At 35.2% G+C, this 16367-nt stretch overlaps 1 protein-coding gene across 2 annotated transcripts in view; it reads right to left on the reverse strand.

Annotated features, from left to right (window-relative positions):
• Positions 1-14265, reverse strand: part of LOC113085848 (AP-3 complex subunit beta-2-like) — a 32454-nt gene extending 18189 nt beyond the window's left edge. The window contains exons 1-5 of one of the 2 annotated variants that reach the window (XM_026255279.1): positions 14038-14265; positions 4484-4559; positions 2182-2256; positions 1534-1629; positions 176-336 (exon numbers count right to left, since the gene is read on the reverse strand). In XM_026255279.1, coding sequence (XP_026111064.1) covers positions 176-336; positions 1534-1629; positions 2182-2256; positions 4484-4559; positions 14038-14261 — 632 coding nt within the window. In that variant the 5' untranslated portion in view covers positions 14262-14265. The remainder of the gene's footprint in view (positions 1-175; positions 337-1533; positions 1630-2181; positions 2257-4483; positions 4560-14037) is intronic. The other variant, XM_026255280.1, reaches the window with a different exon arrangement.
• Positions 14266-16367: the final 2102 nt, after the last annotated feature.

The following is a 16367-nucleotide window of genomic DNA, read 5'->3' on the forward strand; positions in this document are numbered from 1 at the left end:
TTGTAAATTCAGCTTTGCATCAAAGAAATAAATTACATTTTAAAATATATGCAAACAGAAAACATTTACTTTAAATTGGAATAATATGTAAAATTAATACTGTTTTTACTGAATTTTTGAATCAAATAAATGCAGCACTAAATGAACAGTTACTTCAGACCATGTTTTACTGTACCTGTGTAGTTTGGGTATGGCATGAGCTGCGGTCTTGCGGACGTATGGAGACATGTCAGACGCTGCCTCTTTGATGGCTAACATCATGATGGGCACGATGATGGTCACTCTGATGCTGGACAGCACACGCAGGGCACTCGCACGGATCAGCTGGTTGGGGTCCTGAATCAGGGGTCACAACTATTTATTTAGAAACAGATGTGACTTCACACAGCAGAGTCAAAGGGTGTGACAGGTATTTCCTCTATCTGAACACTAGAGGGCATTTTTGGTCCCATACGACACACGTACGTTGAGCGCCTCTCCAGTCATAAAACACTGCAAACAGTATGACAAAGGCACATGGATGGTATACTATTTCCACATTCTGGCAATATATAATTGATTTATGGTTTAGTATTTCCCCAGGTTTGTAACAGTTCTCTAATTGAAGTAGAAAAATGAGAAAACCACAGAAGCTTTAAATATATGAAGCTAAAATTAATAATGAATTGTAAGATGAGGAATTTAGATAGAAGCTAACGCTAAAATGCTAAAGCAAACAGTATGCAAGATATGTGGTATCAAAGCACAACTTTATGATGTAATAATCGTACTATATACTCATAAATAGAGTAACACTTTACATCACCAGCAAAGCAGAGTACTTTAGTAACTATAATGTAAATATGTAAAATTAAATATTCTATATACAATATATTAACATTATTATTTATTTATTAGTTATATTTTTAATATTATATAGTATAAATATTAGATGAGAAATCAGAAATTTTGCATTGGCAACTAACTGAAATAAGTTGAAGCAGTCAAATTAATTGGATATAAATAAAACGAAAACTAAAAATGTGAATAGTAATATAAAAAAAATTATATATAATAATAAAAATTACAAAAGCACATAACAAACTTGCTAAATAATAAAAACCTAATTCAAAATATGAATACATTTGTACTAACTTGATCTTGGGGTTTATTTTGCAATAAACTAGCCTGAAAACTGACTATACATTATCTTTAACATAACTATATTCAACAAGCATAAACATTATATAAAGGTTTTTATATATTACAATAATTTTAATATAGTTATATAACATATTCAAATATATATACAAATATTTTTACATAACTGAATTGAAAACATTGCAATAAACAGCAGCTTCAACTAAATAAGCAGTAGTCTTACAACACACTCAAAAGTAGATTATGCACTTTCAATACAAAGCATACAAACTGAAATGTAGCATTTTCTTATGTTATGGATGTTGATTATGAAAGATGGTGAGGGAAGATTTTGTCAGGATGAAGCAGCATATTTAGAGCCTGAATAATGTGTTTGAGTGTGTGTTTTAGGACCTTCAGTCCTCTCTGGAAGGTGGAAATGGACAGCAAAGCGAGATCCTGCTGTTCTTCAGCGTACCGCACGAGATACACGTACACCAGCTTCTTCACCTGAGAGAGAAAACACACGTCACTGCGAACTCACAAAGCACACATACACTCCAGAGGTGTAAAGAATATCTGTAATTGAGTAAAAGTACCTCACAGTGAAAATGAATCCAACTCACCAATTCCAAAACAGCTCGAGTAAAAGTATTTTACTCATACTACTATAAATATAGGCTCAAAGTTGCACTAGTCAAAGAGACATGCCAGCGAAAAACAAGAAAAAAGAGGGCAATCACGTTTATTTTCTAAAACCAACACCTCAAAATATAGTACTTTCAGTGCCCTGTAGTTGAAATTTCACTTTTTTTTGGTAATCAGAAGTAAACTGCTGCAGAAAAAGCTAGGTGCTGTGCAAAGTGTAATGTGTAACTGCAACACTCATTCCTAATGTAGTGGAGTAAAGAGTTGCTAATAACTTTGATACTCAGTAAAACTGAGCACTTGAGCTTACAGTGACTCATGAGCAGAATAATGCTGCCTTTGCAAACTAACACAAAATTTAAGTTTAACACCAGCCTGAAAAGCTGACATCCTGCTCCTCGGCGTTTCACTCACCTCGATATTCTTACAGGCCACGTTCTTCACCACTGCAGGGAAGAGATCTGAAGTGTTCTTCCCCCGGGCGATCATCTGTGGGAAACACATTCTGATGTAAAATATATAGTGTGATTCAATTATACTGTGACCCTAAAAAGACTCTGGACACTTAAAAGTACAGTTCATCCAGAAATGAAAATTCTGTCTATAACAAATGACAGAATTTTAGTTTTTGGGTGCATCATGCTAAACACTGTGTCCAAACCAGACGTAACATGACACTGCGACACATGACAAAAGATATCTTTGCCATATTAAAGATAATATCAAAAAAAAAAAAAAATAGAAATAAAAATTTCACAGTATTACTGTCTTTTCAGATTTTTTGTCAAAAACGTATTTAAAAAACAAACAAACAAACTAAAAATATTACTGAGCCCACACTTTTGTCTCCAAATGTGTCTAAAGATATACAGGTGCTGGTCATAAAATTAGAATATCATCAAAAAGTTTGGCTTGACACAAGGAATGCGAAGCTGAAACCCATGTCTTGCATACGTCTGTGTGTAGTGGTTCTTGAAGCACTGACTCCAGCTGCAGTCCACTCTTTGTGAATCTCCCCCACATTTTTGAATGGGTTTTGTTTCACAATCCTCTCCAGGGTGCGGTTATCCCTGTTGCTTGTACACTTTTTTCTACCACATCTTTTCCTTCCCTTTGCCTCTCTATTAATGTGCTTGGACACAGAGCTCTGTGAACAGCCAGCTTCTTTTGCAATTTACTTTTGTGTCTTGCCCTCCTTGTTCAAGGTGTCAATGGCCGTCTTTTGGACAACTGTCAAGTCAGCAGTCTTCCCCATGATTGTGTAGCCTACAGAGCTAGACTGAGAGACCATTTAAAGGTTTTGAGTTAATTAGCTGATTAGAGTGTGGCACCAGGTGTCTTCAATATTGAACCTTTTCACAATATTCTAATTTTCTTGAGATACACAATTTGGGATTTTCTTTAGTTGTCAGTTATAATCATCAAAATTAAAAGATATAAACATTTGAAATATATCAGTCTGTGTGTAATGAATAAATATAATACACAAGTATCACTTTTTGAACGGAATTAGTGAAATCAACTTTTTGATGATATTCTAATTATATGACCAGCGCCTGTATGCAAATAACAAATAATCTTGTTTAATTTAAAGTTCCCCATTTGAAAAGTTTGCCAACTACAATTAGCAAGTTAAAGTCACAATTTATTTTAAATATTAATATTGAATCTAAATATATGGTCTACTTTTGATATGCAATCAGTGTTATCTAGTACAGAAACAACAAGGATAGTCTTAAACTTCAATAATAAAGTGTGCAATAAGCGCTACATATGAAAGACGACAGTGGGTTTTATTATTGCATCAGTTTGCAATAATATTACAACCAAGTAAATTTGTTGCACTATATTCACTGGACATATTTGCTTGCCTCTAGAAGAAAAAAAAAGGTTTTATAATATGCAGTGATGAATCATTCACAGGAAGATAACAATAAATAGGTAACATTTGGCTTGGTTCTGAAGGAATCATGTATCTGCTGCCAGTGCCACCTGTGATCTGTGAATGGAAACAGTATCAGGTGGCTGTTTGTGGCTTCTGAGCTCTTAGTGATCAATATTTCATTCTTGATCTGATCCTTCACAATACAGAGACACTAAAACAGCTCATGAATGTTAAACGCATTTCACATTTCTGTCCCGTTTCCAAAACGCTCGCTGAAATCGCTCATCTCGCGATAGAAACAGATCTGATGCAACAGTTACGAACCGTCGAGAGCCCGGACTTCACAAAACACACAGTGACAACGGTATTTACTGCCCTCTATATCAGCCTTCTGTCTATTTACACAGTCGCATAATTACTGACATGAAACCAAATGTCTCTTCCTGAAACACAAATCAGCTTTGTTATTTGACTTAGATTTCTGTGTAAATATCTGTTTCTGTTCATCGATACAGCTATAAAACCGAATCTGCTGGGACTTTATTACTGATGATCCATGAAAACTGAGCACAAATTTCACAGTCGAGCTTTGCATCACACAACGAGACAATGCAATTGATGCTTGAGAGAACTGCATTGTGGGACACATTACGCATTTTATAATGCACATTTTGGCATGTCATTTAATGCGTTCAGAAAATGTGCATGCTATACACATACTGAATACTTCAGAAATAGTATGCACAAAAAAAGACTTAATATTGTATGTCAAATAACTGTATGTTAAATTAAGACTTGAAAACAAAACAAAAATGTGTTTGGTGTACTCACCGCAACAATACGCTTCATGGCCTCCAGCTTCAAGGAGTCTTTATTACTGTCCAGCATTTCCTTCAGGTCATCGTGTCTGAAGATGTAAAACAAAAAAGACTGTTCTTGTTCTCTCTCTATTAAAAATCTCACAAAGGTGACCATTAAAAGAAGATTCAGAGAGACTCGTTTCAGCTCTTTAAGAGCCCTGCAGACATTCACGAGTTCAGAAGAACCAACCAGAGCAAATGAAATTAAACCTTGCATTAAGAATTCACACAAATTTGACATACAGAGAATCAAAGCAGACAAACACACCCAGAAACACCATCAACAGCACGATCTGGTTTTCATAAGCACCAGATATTAACACAGGGGAAGCCACAAACCATTCGCTTCTCATTTGGATCGCAATTGCTTCTCCAAGAAATCAGTGATTTGTTGTTCTGACACGCTTCTCCTGAGAAGAAGACTCTCAAATGCATCTTTTACAACGAAGTCTCAAACTGTGATACCAGAAGATATTGCAAAGTTAGAGATCTCAGTATGAACTCGAACATTTCTCATCAGATGACTTGAGCAATACCGTACACATTCATTCATCATGTCAAAAACTGCCTTGTTTATGATGAATTATAGGAAAAACATCTAGGAAAAGTTGATATTCAAATGTAAATGAAATCTCCATTAAATCTCCCCTAAAAGGGCAGCTTCCGAGCATTTGTGTTCACTAGAAAAAATTCTATGGGTATAAATCTAAATTATTGGCAATGTTAATGATCCTCCAGACATCTGGGAAAAACTATTAATATTAAAATTAATTAATTAAGCTCAAATGACAAAAGATATAATGTCGAGCCAAACTCATTCTGATTGGCCAGTCTTTAGCTGAGACCCACATCTGATCCTGGGTCAGTTAAACTCGTCGCAGATGAGACTGTCTGACATCCTGTGCAAGAAATATCTGTCTATAAACACACATTACTATAGCAACCACATCCTAATGTTAGCAATCTTGTTTTAGAAAGAAGTCATGAAGTCTCGTTTTATGGCTCTCTCTCTCTTGCCATTAATCACACTGGCTGGGTTTAAATCAACAGTGACATCTGCTCACACATTTACACACAAACAAACTCAGTGAACATATCTAGTATCAATTCCCACTTACTAGTGTCCAGTCTTGCCTCAGCTATGCACAGATATTAATGTATTTAAAAAATATAATAATTATGTTTGCTTGTTCTTTGATGATGATTCATACACAGCAGGAAATAGTAATTGAGTTCAAAATCATATTTAAAAATGCCTCATTTGAGTGTCAAACATTAATGACCCACCACAACATCAAAATAGAGGCTTTGTTGCATTTAAGAATTTAGGCTTAGTAAGATTTTATTATTATTATTTTAAAGAAATTAATACTTTTATTGAGCAACAATGCATGCATCCAAAGTGGCAGTAAAAACATTTAGGCCTATATGATGTTACAACCCTTACGAAAGGAAAATATATTTACCAATATATTTCTTAAAATGTGATATATTGTAATATATTATTTTCCCTTTTTATTTTCTAATATATTATATATTTGAATACATTGAATAATATATTGATGATACATATATTATATAATATATTGCAAAATATAAAAATGATTGCAGCTTTCAATATATTGCAATATATTGGAAAAAATAAATATTAAATCCCATATATAAGAATATATGCCTAATATATTACATGATATTTTCCAATATCCTGCAATATATTTTTGTTTAATAAGGGAATACATATATATTTCATATAAATGCTGTTCTTTTGAATTTTCTCTTCATCAAATTAAAAATAAAAATAAAAAATAAAAAAAGACTAAAGATTAAAGATGCTAAAAAATTCAGCTTTGCATCACAGAAATAATTTTCATTAAAAAAGTTATTTTAAAATAGTAATAACATTTCCCTATTTTACTGTATCTCAGCCTTGGTAAGCATAAGAGACGTCTTTCAAAATGAATTGTAGTGTATAAAGGTCTGTCCTGTAATAGTCAAAAGCCAATCATTTAATATATTCAAATGTATGCAGATTTCTAATTAGCTATGGGCAAATGCAGTACTATAATAAAGTAACAGTCTACAGTGATGCAACACTGGATTTCCACTGATGTCATCACAGATCAGAACCCTGTAAATCAATAAAAACGTGAAGCATTATGACACTCCTAATAATGTCGCAGCGGGCTCAGAACAAGCGAATCAGAGCGAGTGTGTGCCCTCAAAGCTGTTGCATGAAAACATTGTGAACGGGTTGAGATAACACAATTCGCTAATTAAAAACATTCCCCCGGTGGCTGTCATGCCACTGTCGCTGGAATTAAACGACTATGATATCTCGCAACACACCCAGGTCCTGCTCTCTGGTTTCCACAGCAACAAAGAGAGCAATAAACTCCAGCGAATAGATTTGCTGCCAGAGTCTCCCACCCAATACAACCATCTATCGCTCCTGAAAAAAGATTCCCTTGGCGGCCTTCATTAGCTGGAAGGGTGCGCGGAGATTCACGGCCGTATAAGCACCGTCAAATATTAGTGTGTGTGAGAAGGTGGGGGTGGTGTTTCCTTTCATGCATCAGAGTGTGTGTCCTGTCTTGATGGCTGTGCTAGTCGTGTGTGGATGCGCTCTGTCCGCTCCAGTTACCTCACACACACAGACGCGCGCGCACGCGGTGGGTCGTGATCAGAGGATGAACACAGGCTCGGTGATTCAGCAGACATGCTACAGTCAAATACATCATCTCCACATCATGGCAGATTATTATGTCATATTCCAGAGAACTGTGCATGAACTGAATGCACTGTAAGTCGTTTTAGATAGTGGATAAACAGTGTCACACATCAGAGATGAGCAAGGGGAAGTCTCTGAATCACAGTATAAACGGCTGCATGCAGAGGGAATACAAACCTGTAATCACTTTCCCTCCTGACCTGCAGTGACTGAGCACCAATGCTTTGATTTACATACTGGAGCTTTTAGCAAATTAATTAGTCCTGACGAAAGGTCTGATGCTGGGTATACTTACACAGTATATTTTTCGACAAATAGAAAACTATTAGGCCTGAAACACAGGCTAACACAGTCTAACATATGTGTGTATATATATATATATATATATATATATATATATATATATATATATATATATACACACATATGTAATATAATATAATATATTAAAATAATAAATATAATATATATATATTTGTATATTTGCTATAAGCTTTTTGCAAACAAAATGATAGATATTTTATATAATATATATAACATACATATATGAATGCATTAAATATATTTAGGCATCCAGCTTGCACAGCTATATATATTATATGTAATATATATCATTTTTAACAGGAGTGTTTGCAAAAAGCTTATAGCTAATATACAAATATGTTTATTTTATATTTATTATTTTTATATATTATATTATAACATTTAAGCTTGATGCACACTGTAAAAATATTACTCAAGATAATGTAATAGTAAAAAAATATGTTCGAAATAGACTGTAAAATCAACATTTTATTTAGCTGTTGATAAAGCTGATAGTAAAATTAATGATTGTTGTTGTGTATAGTTGTAAAACATCTAGTAATTTGAATGAACTCCAGAGCACTTGCTACAGTCCCAGTAACAACACAAGGACATGCTCAATATGTTAAACAGCACAAAGTAATAGCATTGCATTGTCCCAGCAGCTGCATTTGCATGAGAACAATATTTAACTCGTGTAAAACTAAAGCTATTTTATAGCATATTGTAACAACCAAATAATTATGTAACATAAGCTCCCTGCAGAGAATCTTATTTGCAATATATCCCCGATCATCTTCTTCAAACATGAGACACTTTGAGCTCCATATTATTAAAGATATTCATAATTCAACACTCCACAGGGTTATTCCTTTCTCTCTAATGACCTGTTGAGGAGCACAGCTATCCGCTCTGGACACAAACTCTGAGACAGTGATGCTCTTAGAGTCTCTGCCAACATTTCTGAAGATCTATATGACTGTACGAGCAGGTGCACAGGTGACTATTACACCAACCAGAGCTGACAATTAACAAACCCTCTGCTCAAGAGGTACAACAAGACAAGATCCACTAGGGAAGAGAAAGCATTAATGAGAGTTTTCTCATATGTGACTATTTTTTTCAGAGAAACAACAGAGGCAAAGTGGCTTAAATTATGCGTTGAAAGAGCATCATTCACACAGCCAATCATGAGAGTTAGCATACCGTAAATGTTGCGTTTGAACGCTGCTAAGCCCCTCCTCCAGCGCAGATCGATCTTCTGACCCCTCCCCACCCCCACTTCCACCCCCACCCCCCGTCCCCCCAGATCTCAGGTGTCGGAGTTCTTCGGGCTGGACGGCGCTGTACCAGTTTTGTGGGCCACTGTCGGGCGTCAGCACCGGACTGAGAGCTTCCTCCTGGCCCTGAGCGACTCCCTGCACACCCTTCACCATGTTCACGGCGTTCACAGGCAGCTGGAGCAACTTCTGCATGGTAGTCATCGTCAAGCTAGTCTGAAAACTTTTGCACCTGTTTAGATCCCCTGAGACAGGTAAACACACCCGTAGATGATTCTTGAAGAGCCAAGCGTTCACACACACACCTGTAGAATCAGTTTCAAAAGCAAGCAGACCGTATACTCCAAAGCATGAAACAGCCTGTTGTGCTAAATCCTCAGGTCTGGTCTTCAGCTGTCGACACAATGCAGATATGCAGGCTTCAAAGCGTTCTACGCTCTTTCCTTCTTTCACACGAGGCGACTCTGAGAGGTGAGGAGACGAGAAGGGAGGTGAGAGTAAAAGCTGTTCTCATCCTGCTCAGAGCCGACTGATGGTGAACACACTGCTCTGATCGCTAAACAAAGCTAAGCCCCGCCTACCAGCACCAGACCCCACCCCTCGTGAAACACACACTTGGTCTCTCCCTCTCCTTCATTCACACCATCACTCTTTACCAGTCCCTGGTACATTTTTCTGTCCCTCGTCCTCTTTTCCTTTGTATTTTCTGCAACGGTCGATTGCCTCTCCCTCTCTCTGATATGACTCAGCTAGAAACGCTGCTCTGAAAAAAGGATTTCACAGGAAAACCCCTAAGTTGGGATGTCGGCAAGCACAGGCACTGTATTATTATTCGCTTTGAATACTACATAAAAATTTAAAAACACAGCGCAGATATTCTTACGTGGCGTCATACATGTTGTCTTGAGTGTGCGTACATATTGCACCCTTCACAATTGGTTTCTGTTTCTTGACTCATTATTTGATTCATTTGAAAAAGGTTCAAATATTTCTTACACAAAATTGGCTTTAAAATGTGAAATAACAGGTTTTTTTTTTTTTTGCATCAATTGCATGCAAAACAGTGTTTGTCTAGCTCAAACTTGTTTTAAAACTGAGTGAAACTGAATCAGACTGATTCACTGATGTTATTTACTTCCATTCTGACTTATACAGTTCAATTCAGTTATTTTCAGTCTGTCCAATTCGGTTTGATTAAAATGATTCTGTTGATACAGTTCGATTCATTTAAATCAGTGTGATTCAGTTCCATTTACTATCATTCTGTCTGATCCAGTTTGTATAAATTTGAATCAATCTGCTTCGATTCGATTCACTTTCATTCTGTCCCATATGGTTTGATAAAAACAATCGAGTCAGTCTCATTCTGTCCAGTTCAGTCTGATTGATCTCAATTTAGTTTTTTTTCTGTCCAATTGTCTTTAAAAAAATCTGTTTAATTCTATACAGTTTGATTTATTTGAGTAATTACTATTTAGTTTGATTCATTGTAATCTTGTTCAACACAGAATGATTAAATTAGAATCAGTCTGATTTAGTTTGACTCAATTTCATCCTGTTTAATCCAGTTTGAGTAAAATGCTTCAGTTTCATTCTGTATGACATTTTTATTCAAATGAATCAGTAAAATTCTCGTTCATTCTTTCCAGTACAGCTTGATTCATTTGAATCCTTCTGATTCAGTTCCATTCCAGTCAAATTTAGTCTGATTAAAATTATTCGGTTTTATTCTGTCTGATACAGTTTGTTTCATTTGAATCATTATGACTCAGTCAACTGTTATTTTGTCAGATACAGTTTGGTATAATCTTTATAGAAACCAAACTGAATACTTTAATCAGTCTGATCCTTTATGTTTGACACAGTTTGATCAAAAGGATTCACAGTCATTTTGTTCACTACAGTTTGATTCATCCGTCAGCATGTGACGTGGCGTTTCTGAGCCCAGAATAACATGGAGAAGGGGAACAGCCGAATTCACACACAGATGCAGAACTCACACTGCAGTGCTAAAAGCCACTGACCTCTAAAAAGACATTCTCCTGCGTCAGAAACCCCCAAATCTCTCTAAACTCACATACAGAGTCTGTCTGACTGATCTCCATGAGGGTGATTCTCTACAGATACTCTGTGTATTTAGCTGTTAACGGAGCAGAGATGGAGAGCCTTACAGTAGCAGATCAGAGGGGCGGGTTGCCAAGGCAACAGTATGTGAGAATCGCTTTTCTTCATGTTCACCATGGAACCAGTGGAGCTGCCACGACACACACACACACACACACACATCCTGCAGCTCAACAGTGTCAGATCTCTGTGACAGCAGAGCAGAAATTTGAAAGTGATGATTATGATGATGTGATGATTAAAATATTTATGTTAGCCTCTGTCACATTTATGCCTCATTCACAAAACAACAGAATGAACCGGATTCACAATGCATCTCATTTCCATACCATGACATATTTCTAAGAAAAAGAGAATATTAAGTGGGAAATAATTGAGGACAGGGAGTGTAAAATATGTTGGGCAATAATATAATTGGTTATTATTATTTTGATTATGATTATTATTATTGATTATTCATTTTCAGGAGAACAGGAAAGTTGCTTCAGAAGTTATTCTGATAAACATATATATATATATATATATATATATATATATATATATATATGTATGTATATATAAAATAGCGTGGACTGATGAAGGAACTAAAAACTAAATAAAGCTTGGGCTTGGTGTTATTGATTTTTTTTTCATCCTGAAAAAAAATATCACTGTTTTTTTTTTTTATTATTATGAAGCAACACAACTGTTGTCAACATTGATAATATTAAGAAATGTTTCTTGAGCAGCATGATTTCTGAAGATCATGTGACACTGAAGACTGAAGCAATGATGCTGGAAATTCAGCTTTGATCACAAGAATAAATGACATTTTTAAAAGAATACAAATCTACAACAGCTATTTTAAATTGCATTAACATTTCACAATATTACTCTTTTCACTGTATTTTTTATCAAATAAATGCAGCCTTGGTGAGCATTAGAAAGCTTCTGAACAGTAGTGTAGCTATTACACAAATAACCCTCCACCACAGAAGCTCATTGTAGATCAGTACACATTATATATCAGTGTTTCTATCAACATTAAACAATATAAAAAAAGAATAGTGCGCATCGTCAAGAAGTAAAGCAGAAGTAAAGACGGGTTTGTTGACTAGTCTCCATGTTCAAATGAGTTCAAATGACACCCTGACAAAAGCAATGATGGGAATAAATGTGCATCTGGCTCCCTCTACTGTCTGAGAGAGAGATGGCGTGAAATAAATGATGCCCAGTGAAAGAACAGATTTATCCAAGCAGTTTTATTTGAGCATTGTTTATATACTATTATAGCATTTATTTATTAATATTGAATAACTTTGTCATGTGCTTTTGCCATTTTCATTTAAATTTAATTTGTTTTAAATTTAATTTATCATTAATTTATTATTTATTTGCATTTTCTGTTTTAGTTTTAGCACTGGATTCAACAAGCATCAAAAATACAACTGATAAATGATAAAATAGACATTTTAAGTAAACAATATTAGCAAATGAACACTGCATCCATCAGCTACAGGATGAGCATGACCTCAGCAGAAACAGACCAGAGCCTTGATATTCTCCACACACCAGACTGAAGCACCTGCCTAAGACAGAGAAAGAGTCTGCCAACACTGATTATCAATCTCAGTTAAAGATCTAACCTTCAGAATCATCACATCTTCACAAGAGACAGAGGTAGAATAGAGGAAGAGGAAGAGGTAGATGCCAGCTTCAATGTAAAGATGTAAAATCCTGGGTTAAGGTCACATTTAACCCTTTGTTAAGCCACATTTTCACATTTGTAAGTTTTGGTTCCCAGGAAAACAAGGGGAAAAAACTTTACTCTACTAATTATTTTACTAATTTTAGTATTACTTACTACCACAGTATTTTTATATTTTGAATTAGCTTTTATTTTTATATTTACACTTTTAATTTTAATTTTATTTTTAGTGATTTTGTTATATGTTTTTGTCATTATTATTATTATTATTATATTTTAATTTAGTTTGATTGCTAAACTGAAATTTTCTTTTACATTTGTAATTTTGTTATTCCAATTGTGGTGCCAAAGTTAAAAAGTGTGAATTAATATCCCAGAGTAAAGTGGGAAACATGGACAAAACTAACTGCATTATATATATATATATATATATATATATATATATATATATATATATATATATATATATATATATAGTATTTTTATAATTTTTCTAGTAATAATATGTTATTAGCTTTTATTTTTTTTCAGTTTTTTTATCTTAGTTTAACTTTGAATATTTTTATGTGCTCTTGTCATTTCTTTTAGTTTTAGTTTTCTTGTTGTTTTTATTTTAAATATATATATATATATATATATATATATATATATATATGTGTGTGTGTGTGTGTGTGTGTGTGTGTTTAGGTTATGGTGCCAGAGATAAGCAGTGTGAATTAAAAACCCAGACTTAAGCATAACTATGTGAAACATGGACAAAAACATCTAAGAGTTTTTTGTTTCCCAGAAGTTTCTGGGAAGGTTAGCTACTGATAATAAAAATAAAACGTAAAAATGGCATCTAGAAAACGTTTTGTATTACAAAAAATAAATAAAATAAAATAAAAAATCTGTCGTTCACCCACAAATTAAACAACATTGTGTGTTTGTTGAGATGCTGATCTAGAGTTATTCTCAACAGAGACGACGGTATTTGTTCTGGTCACGTGATGCTAGCGACGCTAAGACTACAGGATGCGAGAGATACAGATTACATGGCTATATTTACACTGTAAAACCAACGATATATCACTGCCATACAAATATTAACAACATAAACCAAACGTTTCACCAAATAAACGCCTAAACAGTCAGAGTGAGGTGTAAAACAGCACAGAAGTCATCATGTGGGACCTGAGCGCTGTCCACCGACTGGTGCTGAAACACAAACACGCGAACCACACACACACACACGTACACACTCCATTCAGGCCAGTTTATCTAGATGTTTATCATGTCCTTGTTTTTCCACGGAATTCGTTCGTTCATCCGCGCATGCGCACCTCGCCCCGTCTGAGATTTTCTGTAAGGTAAAGGCTCCGGTGGGCCGCCCTCGGGCTACGAGGGTTCACCAAGCGTCTCACCTCTTGTAGTCGGAGGAGAAGATGCCGCCGCTGGCCGGGTCGTGTCCGTACTCGGGCTCGCTGGCGGAGCCGCCTTTCTCATCGCTGAACGCGGAGCTCGCGGACATCCCTGCTGCTGCTGCTGTTGCTGATGAAGATGATGATGCGGAGCGGCTGAGAGCGGAGACTGAGTCACGTGACCAATTACGCGGTGCTGAAGCGGACAGAGCCGGAGGAGCGCGCATGCGTGCGTGAGCACCTCCACCTTTATCCCTGTTCATATCTGTTTCCATTTTATTTTATTTTATTTTCAATACTGTAGTGACATCATATGATATAAACGTTTTATTTTACATTAGATTTTATCTGTACTGTTGTGAGATATGCAAAAAAAAAAAAAAACGAAAATATAATTTAATTCAGCATCTTATTTTTAGTGAGAGAGATTTCTTGAGAAATCACTTTGAATTGTGATTAGAATACAACAATTCACTTTGAGTTGTATTTTATTTTATGTCAACAATTTATTATAAAGTATTCCCAAATAGGACAAAAACTGAATATTTTAAAATAATTGTATTTTACTGTACTCTACAATGTACCCAAACACACACACGAAAAATACAGAAACAATAAACACCATTATATAAAATACTAAAGTGTATTAAGTAATTTATTTATTGTCAAGTTTTCTTTCTATTTTATTTTATTTTCATTTATTCTGTAAAATATAAATAACAAACAAACGCACATACTCACAATTTAGAAACAAGCAATAAGCAATGTTTTATAAAATACTAAAATGTATTATTATTACCAGAAGGATTATTTAATTTGGTTAGGTTTTCTTTCTAACCACCAGATGGCGGCAGAGCTACATCATGCAGCTGCTCCTGCTGGCAGAGGTTTGCTCACACTGCCTGTATTAATTGCATACATTATAACATATAATGAAGAGCCAAGGACTGAAAATATCAACATGACATCATTCTACAATGAAGGTCATAGCAACAGTCCAATAAGAAATGACTTTGGGCAGAGTCTGCTCTGTGGGCGTTTCGGTTTCAGTTCTCAGGCCCAAAGTTGACCTCAGCCTGCCTGAATAAACAAAACTTCTCACTGTTCATTCATCTTATAAAATAAAATTCTTTAAAGGGAGGCATTTATGCTATTTATTTAAAGTGAAGCGCAACATGCCATTAGACATTTTATGCTCTAATAACAGCTGAAAGAGACTGTAGTCACCCTAGATTAGATAGATAGACTTTCTGTTCTTTGAGGGAACACTTGAACATTTTTCTTGGATTCATGAAATCCCTCTTAACATTTCTTCTGTCAACATATGACTTCATGTAAGAAATATGTGTTTATCTGCTTTATTTTGCAGCTAGTTTTAATGTGCGTGACTTCTGATTCATTCACCAATGTATGTGAATAGCCAAATTAACAGGGGTCTCTAAACTCAGTCCTGAGTTTAACTCCAATTTGCCTCGACACGCCTGCCTGGAAGTGTATAGTATGTGTAGTTCGAGCTGGTTCAGGTGTGTTGAATTAGGGTTGGAATTAAACCTTCAAATAGCAGTTTTCTATTTAAATATTTTAAAATGCATTCATGTGAGGCAAAGCTGAATTTTCAGCATCATTACTCCAGTCGTCATCGTCACATGATCTTCAGAAATCATTCTTCTAGATTGATTTGCTGCTACTTTTTAAATATAAAGTTCAAAACAGCAGCATTTATTTGAAATTTAAATATTTTAACATTTGTAATCTCTTAATGAGTCCTTGCGGAATAAGAATGTTTTAAAATCTTACTCAAACTTTTGGAAATCAACTTTTCAGGAGTACACAAACACAAAAAAGAAACCAACAGTAAGCCACAAGAGTCAAGTTCTGACTTTTGGGATCTTTAAATATGTGTCAGATGAGGAGGATTTCTCTTGTGGAGTCTTGGTTCCTTTGTAAGGTTTCTTTTTTGTCTGTTTAAACATCCAAGGGGGTTTTCCTCTGCTTGCTCACTTGGGAGTTAGCAAGGTACTATTTTTGGGAAAGCTGACTGGAACAGTGTATTCTGAGAGCACCATTCAAATGACTTGAACTACTCACTGATATTCTTTCATTAGACCTTCAGACGTAGTTTGAAAACAATAGCACTGTTCAAATAAACTGCCTCTCACAGACCAGATCTGCAGTTGTGCTGTGATTAGAAGTTCTGTTCTTCAGCTGCTAAGAAAATGATGCCTTAAAAGGAAAACCATGAAACGAAACCTCATGATATCTGCAGCAGTAATATGAGGGGTATAGAAACAGGTCCAATCCATAGAAGGAAATGGAGTATTTTGCCTTTAACA

The sequence above is a fragment of the Carassius auratus genome, unplaced genomic scaffold, assembly GCF_003368295.1.
Source record: "Carassius auratus strain Wakin unplaced genomic scaffold, ASM336829v1 scaf_tig00042450, whole genome shotgun sequence".
Taxonomy (NCBI): Eukaryota; Metazoa; Chordata; class Actinopteri; order Cypriniformes; family Cyprinidae; genus Carassius; species Carassius auratus.